Genomic DNA, 9,219 nt, shown 5'->3' on the forward strand with positions numbered 1-9,219 from the left:
GTTAAACCGATTTAACAAAAAAGACAGCCGTGAATATTCTAATCAGAAAGAATTAGAAAGTTGGAGTACAATGCTACGTTTTCGATGCTTTCCAATTTCTAGACTATTTCTTTGAAGTGTTTTAATTCAAAACAATAACGTTTATTTTCTGTCTGCGCAACTCTGCTACACCTGGATGTTAATGTGTTTGAAAAACACGAGCTTTTTGTTTTGGTTTTTTAGCGCTATCAGCGAAATCCCTCATGGTCGTCACATGGTTAATAGATGTACATGCAATGAGATCGTGAATGAATCGAGTAATGTAATTTATTAGTAATAAGTAATGCACAATGTTAAAGGTGTTTAGAGAAAATGATTCACATTAGGAAGCGAAATCATAATTTGATCATAATAAAAGGAACCTTTCAGGTTCCTTTGGAACCTGAAAGGTTTTTCCAATGGAGATCGGGTGGCTCATTTTTGTAATTTTGACTCAATCAAAGTTTTCTTATTTCATCTCCTCGTCATGAGAAACTCGTCTTAAACTACCATTCAAGTTTGACGAGAGTGAGATTGTACCGTCAATAATTTTTATCAGAAAAATGTATTTATTTTTTCAATTTATTTTTATTAACTGAAATCGATTTTTTGCCTCTAGAAGAACTGAAAACAGTAGAAGCGCATGAAGTGCAGTAGAATTCAAATAATAAATGTATCGTGTTACATACAAGTATACAATTTTCAGTAAAGTGCTACTTAGTTCATTCTTGGTAGCATTAAGTGAGGAGTAAACCCTCTCTAAATGGATATCTTTCCATTTTTGTTTGTTTTTGGAAATTTAAATGAATCTTAATTTCGCTCTTCACAATGTAATGCCGTCTGGTCTTTTGTTTAAAATCTGCTCAAGTTTCATCACCTGCTAGCCAGCGATCCAAATTGCAAACTTAAGTAGTTATTATTATGTTATATGTCATGTGGAAGTCTGTGATGTATAATGTAATAGCTTTTTGTAACATGCGTCTTGTTTATTGTCGCCTGTCAAGTTGGTGAAACATGGATCTCTCCTGCTTCCAACAGATTTACCTTAGTTCACTTCATCAAAAAAATAAAATTTGGGATTTTTTTCTCTATTCCACCTGTGATCAAAATTGTGCTTTTCATAACACTGTGTGAAGAAACTAATGCGTGTTATCTAATAAGAGTTACAAGTTACAAATACTCTTATAAAGATATAAAAAAAATAAATATAGAGGATCTATTATCTACCGGGCGGGAAGGGGAGGGTAGATGGGGCTGAACCGCTTTTATTCATGGTGCTCTTTTTAAATCACAACGCTCACCGTTTCCTAAGTCATTTGATTAAATACATAAAAGTTGAAATAGACTTGAATAAACAAAGTATCAAACGATAAGTAACATTCTGAACCGCCCCCACAAATTACCCTTTACTTTTGCAGCCTTGACTTTTTCTCTTTTTCCTGGGCTGCATTTTAAACCTCTCTAGTCTAATAATACGGCAGCAGGCCAAATGTAATCTTGCAAGCTTTGAGCTTGAGTACAATCGAAAATTGATGTTGTTTTTCCCACCTTAGTTGCCCAGGGCATTTTCCGCGTATTTCTCGTTTGATTTGGCTTTATGGATTTATCCTTGAAATAGCATTTGTGAAAAATGCGATTCATTTGCGAATTATATTCCCATTATAATGCAACGAAATTTCAACCAGAAGCGCTAATAAAATAAATAAATAAATGTATACGAACAACTTGAAAGCTAGGTTCAGTGCTGATTTCTGAAATTTAGATTTTTCCCCCAGGGAGTGCCTGTATTGATTATTTTGCTCTAAAGCGGGTATGATGAATGATGAATTCTGGGAAGGGGGAGGAGGGGAGGTGCTTGTTTTCGAATCGTCAAGATGCGTTTTTGAAGCGTCTGAATTAAACTTTGAATAAGAGCATGTAGAAGCCTTTTCTTTTTTCGACAATTAGTACCCACCCGTGCGATTCTGCGTGGCACAGAAAGTTGCAACATTATGCTTGAACAAAAAAATAAATGAATTTTGAGCCCTTACTGCGAAATAACCTATGAGGAATGAAAATACGATGAAATTCATTAGCATATTGACATTATAATCAGTGGTCGATTCGGTACATATTATTTTCTAAGTATTTTTCTCCGCGTGTTGAAACTGGAGCCATTCTCTGCCATATAGTCGTTTAAGAAACATTGTAAGCTTTTTCATTTAAAAATATTGGAGCTATCTTAAGTGTGCCTCTCGGCTCGATGTTCGCTTTATTTCTGTAGAAAATATAAATTTTTGGAACGAAAATTGTTTTTGGGCCCATAAGAGCAACATAACAGCAGAGAAAAATTTTCAAAACGTAGCTTAAAAAACATAGAAAAGAAACTAAGTAACTAAGAAATTTCCAAGTAACTAAGAAAAGTAACTACGAAATTTCTTATCTTCAACGCACGTTTTTTTTGTCGGAAGACACAGTTTGAAGCAATTGGAAGATCTCTCCACTATTTTTTGACCACTTGAAGCCAAAGAGAGAAAAATAAAAAGTTCCACAGAAAAGGATTACACAATTCAACAATCAAACTGTTGCTCTTCTTGGCTAGGCTATGGTGAAACCATGCTTTTTCTGTCAGAGTAAAGACAATTTGGTCACTCAGAGATTATGACTCGAGAAAGAAACAGAAGGACTGTAATATAGTTCATGCATTACATATGAAAGGACAAACACCAAACAAAAAACGCCGACCCAAAACTTTATTACTGTCTCTCAATGCAGTAATATTTTTAACATTGCCAAAACCATTAGGCAACATGTTTCTTTAAGTTTTGGGTTGGCGTTTTTCTCTGTTTAGTGTTCGTCCTTTCTCTTGTTGACAATATTGATTTTTCTCATTTGACAAATACTATTGATTTTACAAGTTAGTCAATAAGGAACAACATTTGATGCCTGACTATGGATAAAATATTGCCATTCACAGAAGCAAAATTATCACCCAGTTTTTATTGCTTTAGAGAATTTTTCAAATCCGAGACGAATTTTGTAACTTCGAAAGAGCGATAGCAACCGTGTAGTAATGTTTGATTGCTCTCGAATGAGAAGCAATTATTGTAAATGTGTGTCTTTTTTAATGCAAATTTTTTGCTTGACCATTTTGCGCTTTTCTTCTAGAGTAATCTTGGACTTCTCAAGTGACTTTTCACACACTTCTTGATTCTTAAGTGGTTTCAATTGCTCTCACTCTGAAATCAAGTTTGTTGATATAAAAAAACTATTGTTAGAGTAGGTTACAAGGCCCGGATAGCCGAGAGGCCAATACCTGCGTCGATGTAACGGAATCGGACTCAGGAAGTTGAGGTTCGAATCCTAACTTGAGCTGATGTTTTTGCACCCATAAAGAAAATTTTATCTAGGCTACAGCCCTTAATTAAATTGCGCCGCTGTCATTCGAGAGATTTTTTCGACGTTAGTCGGTTTATATTTTTAACTCTCGTTGCGATTACAACAGTTGCACAACTTACGCCGCTTTTAGTTTCCGCCACTCTTAGCTCAGCAACAGTGGGGCTCTGCTCGAATGTGACCAGTTGCTAATCATCAATTCATTTTGACTTTGTAGCAGTCTCTTGGTTTTGATTATTGTGCAAGTTCTGTTTATGTTAACAGTTTTGACTCTGGCAGCTCAGAGGTCAATTTCCTTACGAAGTCTAATCCAAAAGCAAAGTTTCGGCACTTCTAAGAGTTTCTAAATATTTATCGGGCGCATATAAGTTATTGCGTAGATGTTGAGCTAAACTAAACAATTACGCGGCTATATTTTCAGCTATTCAGAACAAATCGTTTTTGTCATAGAAATTAGATGAATAATGGGCTCCGAAATCGTTTCAGGAATTTTAATTGCCTCTCGCAGGCGTCAAAAATATGGCTGAACTTCTCGCGGATAATTTTCGTTTGGGTGAAAATAATAATGGAATGAGCCTCTAATTGAAACTTCTTGCTCTATTTTAATGTCGCCGCAGAGACTGCTACGCAAGTTTTTTTTTGTTGAAACATCGGGAGAAAAATGCCACATATTTTTGAGCGAAAACTGCTTTTTGTGCGGTAGTTATTGGCCCTTTTTAATTTGCCAGAATTTGCGCCATGCTTTTTGAAGGACTTAAAAATGAGCCTCGTTGAAAGAATAGAATTAAAGTTGGGTTTAAATAGCTTTGCTAATTAGAAGGCGTCGTCTAGACCTTGAGTGTACTTCAAATTCTCGTTTTCATCACTTTTTAAATGAAAATTTTTGTTGCCCGTCATTAAGACCTCTGTTGAGTACTAATTGCGTTTTGAAAATAACGGGCTAACGTTTAATGCCATCAAATATCGGATGTGTTGTTCTCTATCCGCAGGAACCAATAGATCCTGCTTTTTAATTACTAATCGTACGTGATTTTGTAAATTCAAGCCAAATATGTAAAAGTAATCAGATACTTCTGAAAATGGGATTTTAATTTTGATGTTGACAGTTAGAAAACAGGACAAGTTCACTTTTTCTATGCAATGATACTAGTCTAGCAATTTTGCTTTACTTTTAGCTACAGAATCATAAATTATCAGTTATGTTGTTTTTCAGTTATAATTTTGAAATTATTTATCTACGAAAAATAGCCCCAATTCCCTAGCAATCTATAATCCTCATTGCGGATTCAATTATCTTCAAAAAAAAAGAAACCATTGTTCAATCGAGATATAATTGTTTCTAATAATTATAGTTTTAGTTATGATAATACGTAATTTGAATTACATGGAGTCACATGTCAATGTAATTGTCTAATGTTTGGGTATACTCCTAAAATTTACATGTTTGAATTGAAAAAAAAACTATAACCAATTATTTGTTTTTCAGGTTACAAAAAGGCGCAGTAAACAAAGAAGCCTCCCAAAATGACCTCAAAACTTCAGCCAAAAAGCGATATCAATCTTCGTGGAAATCGAAACATCAAAGTGTCGATCAAACTCGACAAAACAATCAGTCGTCCAATAATAACAAACGACCTCTGCTCTACACCAAAAACAAATCAGCTGAAGCCTCACATTGTAACCGACAACATTTATCAGCGTCGAAAAGCACTTTGCTCATGAACAACGAATCGTTTGCAATGAATGTTATCACCCCCGCCACGGTCGCCACCCCGAACGCCACGACCCCCCTAACCTCGTCCCAGAGATCCCGAGCGACCCGACAGCGTCGGGTAACTTTGACCTTATTCTTCGTCAGCGTTATGTTCATAGTCGTGACCCTTCCCTACACGTTTGTGGAACTTATCGAAAACGTACCCCTAATCGGGGGGTTCAAATCATCGCTTAGAGTAAACACTTCAGTGAAATTGGTGTGTTACTTGACCTATTGTCTGAATTTCGTGGTGAACCCTATTGTATATCTATTTGGAAATTCGTTCTACAGAAGCGAGCTAATTTTGCTGTTGAAAAAACCATTTTGTTGTTCATAGATAGATGTTCTATTATTTCGTTTGCTTAACAATCATGAGGAAGCTCCTCAAAGTAGAATTTGTAAATTGTCAATTTTATAGCATAATGTCGCTTTTAATGCTTTCAATTGTCTCTTTAAAAAGCATTGCATTAATTGATTTTTATTTTTGAAAAGGTTTTTATAGCTCTGACAAAGGGAGTTGAGTATAATATGTACAATGGCTTTTGCAGTTTAGAAAAGATAGAAAAGAAACTAAGTAACTAAGAAATTTCCAAGTAACTAAGAAAAGTAACTACGAAATTTCTTATCTTCAACGCACGTTTTTTTTGTCGGAAGACACAGTTTGAAGCAATTGGAAGATCTCTCCACTATTTTTTGACCACTTGAAGCCAAAGAGAGAAAAATAAAAAGTTCCACAGAAAAGGATTACACAATTCAACAATCAAACTGTTGCTCTTCTTGGCTAGGCTATGGTGAAACCATGCTTTTTCTGTCAGAGTAAAGACAATTTGGTCACTCAGAGATTATGACTCGAGAAAGAAACAGAAGGACTGTAATATAGTTCATGCATTACATATGAAAGGACAAACACCAAACAAAAAACGCCGACCCAAAACTTTATTACTGTCTCTCAATGCAGTAATATTTTTAACATTGCCAAAACCATTAGGCAACATGTTTCTTTAAGTTTTGGGTTGGCGTTTTTCTCTGTTTAGTGTTCGTCCTTTCTCTTGTTGACAATATTGATTTTTCTCATTTGACAAATACTATTGATTTTACAAGTTAGTCAATAAGGAACAACATTTGATGCCTGACTATGGATAAAATATTGCCATTCACAGAAGCAAAATTATCACCCAGTTTTTATTGCTTTAGAGAATTTTTCAAATCCGAGACGAATTTTGTAACTTCGAAAGAGCGATAGCAACCGTGTAGTAATGTTTGATTGCTCTTGACTCTGGCAGCTCAGAGGTCAATTTCCTTACGAAGTCTAATCCAAAAGCAAAGTTTCGGCACTTCTAAGAGTTTCTAAATATTTATCGGGCGCATATAAGTTATTGCGTAGATGTTGAGCTAAACTAAACAATTACGCGGCTATATTTTCAGCTATTCAGAACAAATCGTTTTTGTCATAGAAATTAGATGAATAATGGGCTCCGAAATCGTTTCAGGAATTTTAATTGCCTCTCGCAGGCGTCAAAAATATGGCTGAACTTCTCGCGGATAATTTTCGTTTGGGTGAAAATAATAATGGAATGAGCCTCTAATTGAAACTTCTTGCTCTATTTTAATGTCGCCGCAGAGACTGCTACGCAAGTTTTTTTTTTGTTGAAACATCGGGAGAAAAATGCCACATATTTTTGAGCGAAAACTGCTTTTTGTGCGGTAGTTATTGGCCCTTTTTAATTTGCCAGAATTTGCGCCATGCTTTTTGAAGGACTTAAAAATGAGCCTCGTTGAAAGAATAGAATTAAAGTTGGGTTTAAATAGCTTTGCTAATTAGAAGGCGTCGTCTAGACCTTGAGTGTACTTCAAATTCTCGTTTTCATCACTTTTTAAATGAAAATTTTTGTTGCCCGTCATTAAGACCTCTGTTGAGTACTAATTGCGTTTTGAAAATAACGGGCTAACGTTTAATGCCATCAAATATCGGATGTGTTGTTCTCTATCCGCAGGAACCAATAGATCCTGCTTTTTAATTACTAATCGTACGTGATTTTGTAAATTCAAGCCAAATATGTAAAAGTAATCAGATACTTCTGAAAATGGGATTTTAATTTTGATGTTGACAGTTAGAAAACAGGACAAGTTCACTTTTTCTATGCAATGATACTAGTCTAGCAATTTTGCTTTACTTTTAGCTACAGAATCATAAATTATCAGTTATGTTGTTTTTCAGTTATAATTTTGAAATTATTTATCTACGAAAAATAGCCCCAATTCCCTAGCAATCTATAATCCTCATTGCGGATTCAATTATCTTCAAAAAAAAAGAAACCATTGTTCAATCGAGATATAATTGTTTCTAATAATTATAGTTTTAGTTATGATAATACGTAATTTGAATTACATGGAGTCACATGTCAATGTAATTGTCTAATGTTTGGGTATACTCCTAAAATTTACATGTTTGAATTGAAAAAAAAACTATAACCAATTATTTGTTTTTCAGGTTACAAAAAGGCGCAGTAAACAAAGAAGCCTCCCAAAATGACCTCAAAACTTCAGCCAAAAAGCGATATCAATCTTCGTGGAAATCGAAACATCAAAGTGTCGATCAAACTCGACAAAACAATCAGTCGTCCAATAATAACAAACGACCTCTGCTCTACACCAAAAACAAATCAGCTGAAGCCTCACATTGTAACCGACAACATTTATCAGCGTCGAAAAGCACTTTGCTCATGAACAACGAATCGTTTGCAATGAATGTTATCACCCCCGCCACGGTCGCCACCCCGAACGCCACGACCCCCCTAACCTCGTCCCAGAGATCCCGAGCGACCCGACAGCGTCGGGTAACTTTGACCTTATTCTTCGTCAGCGTTATGTTCATAGTCGTGACCCTTCCCTACACGTTTGTGGAACTTATCGAAAACGTACCCCTAATCGGGGGGTTCAAATCATCGCTTAGAGTAAACACTTCAGTGAAATTGGTGTGTTACTTGACCTATTGTCTGAATTTCGTGGTGAACCCTATTGTATATCTATTTGGAAATTCGTTCTACAGAAGCGAGCTAATTTTGCTGTTGAAAAAACCATTTTGTTGTTCATAGATAGATGTTCTATTATTTCGTTTGCTTAACAATCATGAGGAAGCTCCTCAAAGTAGAATTTGTAAATTGTCAATTTTATAGCATAATGTCGCTTTTAATGCTTTCAATTGTCTCTTTAAAAAGCATTGCATTAATTGATTTTTATTTTTGAAAAGGTTTTTATAGCTCTGACAAAGGGAGTTGAGTATAATATGTACAATGGCTTTTGCAGTTTCTTAATATTAATATTTGATTATATCTATTAAAAAGAGCGGAAAATTATTACCGCTGCATTTTGCATTTGCGAAACAATAAACCTGGAGAAAATATAACTTTTTTGTTACTATTTTGTGGAAAAGGAATGTACTTTTTGTTATTTGTTGGGAAAAGTAGTAATGGTACGCATGATCAACTGTGCTTCCTCCTCTTGTTGAGACTTTTCATGCTGCGTTGACAGACAACCCGGAAAAGTTGAAGTGACATTTAGAAATATTTGTGGCTATATTGTGAGGATGCATTAAATTCATGAGGTATAAAAGATTAATTGTGGTTGTAAATTAGCGGTGTTTGAATTATGTAGACGGAACATTCTTATCCTATTCAGACGTTGTTGTTGATGGTTTACACAGAATAGGAAACCTTATATGGATAAATATAAAAAATATCAAAAGTTAAAGTTTCCACCCCCCCCCCCCCCCGAACCATATTCTCTTTGACACACTTAAAAGCAGACCTTTTTATTCTGTTCATTATTGCAACGAGAAAAAGAATTTGCCTAATTTTGAAAGTTGCTTTGAAAGAAAAATATTTAAATTTGAACAAAAAAGTTTTTTTGCGAACATGGTTATAGCCTAGACTGCATTTGAAAGAGTTAAGTGATGATATCCTTTATCTCTTGAAGTTTGAAAGCGAACATGAGTTATTTGATGTAACAAAATAGGAGTATATATGTATCTGTGATGCCCCCTCCCTGCTAAATCAAGCTAAAATTTTAAAGTG

At 35.0% G+C, this 9,219-nt stretch overlaps 1 protein-coding gene across 1 annotated transcript in view; it reads left to right on the plus strand.

Moving 5' to 3' along the window:
- Nucleotides 1–8,395, plus strand: part of LOC142354103 (uncharacterized) — a 33,332-nt gene extending 24,937 nt beyond the window's left edge. Inside the window, exons 2-4 of the mRNA XM_075406374.1 lie at nucleotides 4,880–5,472; nucleotides 7,258–7,273; nucleotides 7,638–8,395. Coding sequence (XP_075262489.1) covers nucleotides 4,880–5,472; nucleotides 7,258–7,273; nucleotides 7,638–8,241 — 1,213 coding nt within the window. The 3' untranslated portion in view covers nucleotides 8,242–8,395. The remainder of the gene's footprint in view (nucleotides 1–4,879; nucleotides 5,473–7,257; nucleotides 7,274–7,637) is intronic.
- The last annotated feature ends 824 nt before the right edge of the window (nucleotides 8,396–9,219 follow it).

Source organism: Convolutriloba macropyga, chromosome 15 (genome assembly GCF_964194025.1).
Source record: "Convolutriloba macropyga chromosome 15, txConMacr16.3, whole genome shotgun sequence".
Classification (NCBI taxonomy): domain Eukaryota; kingdom Metazoa; phylum Xenacoelomorpha; order Acoela; family Convolutidae; genus Convolutriloba; species Convolutriloba macropyga.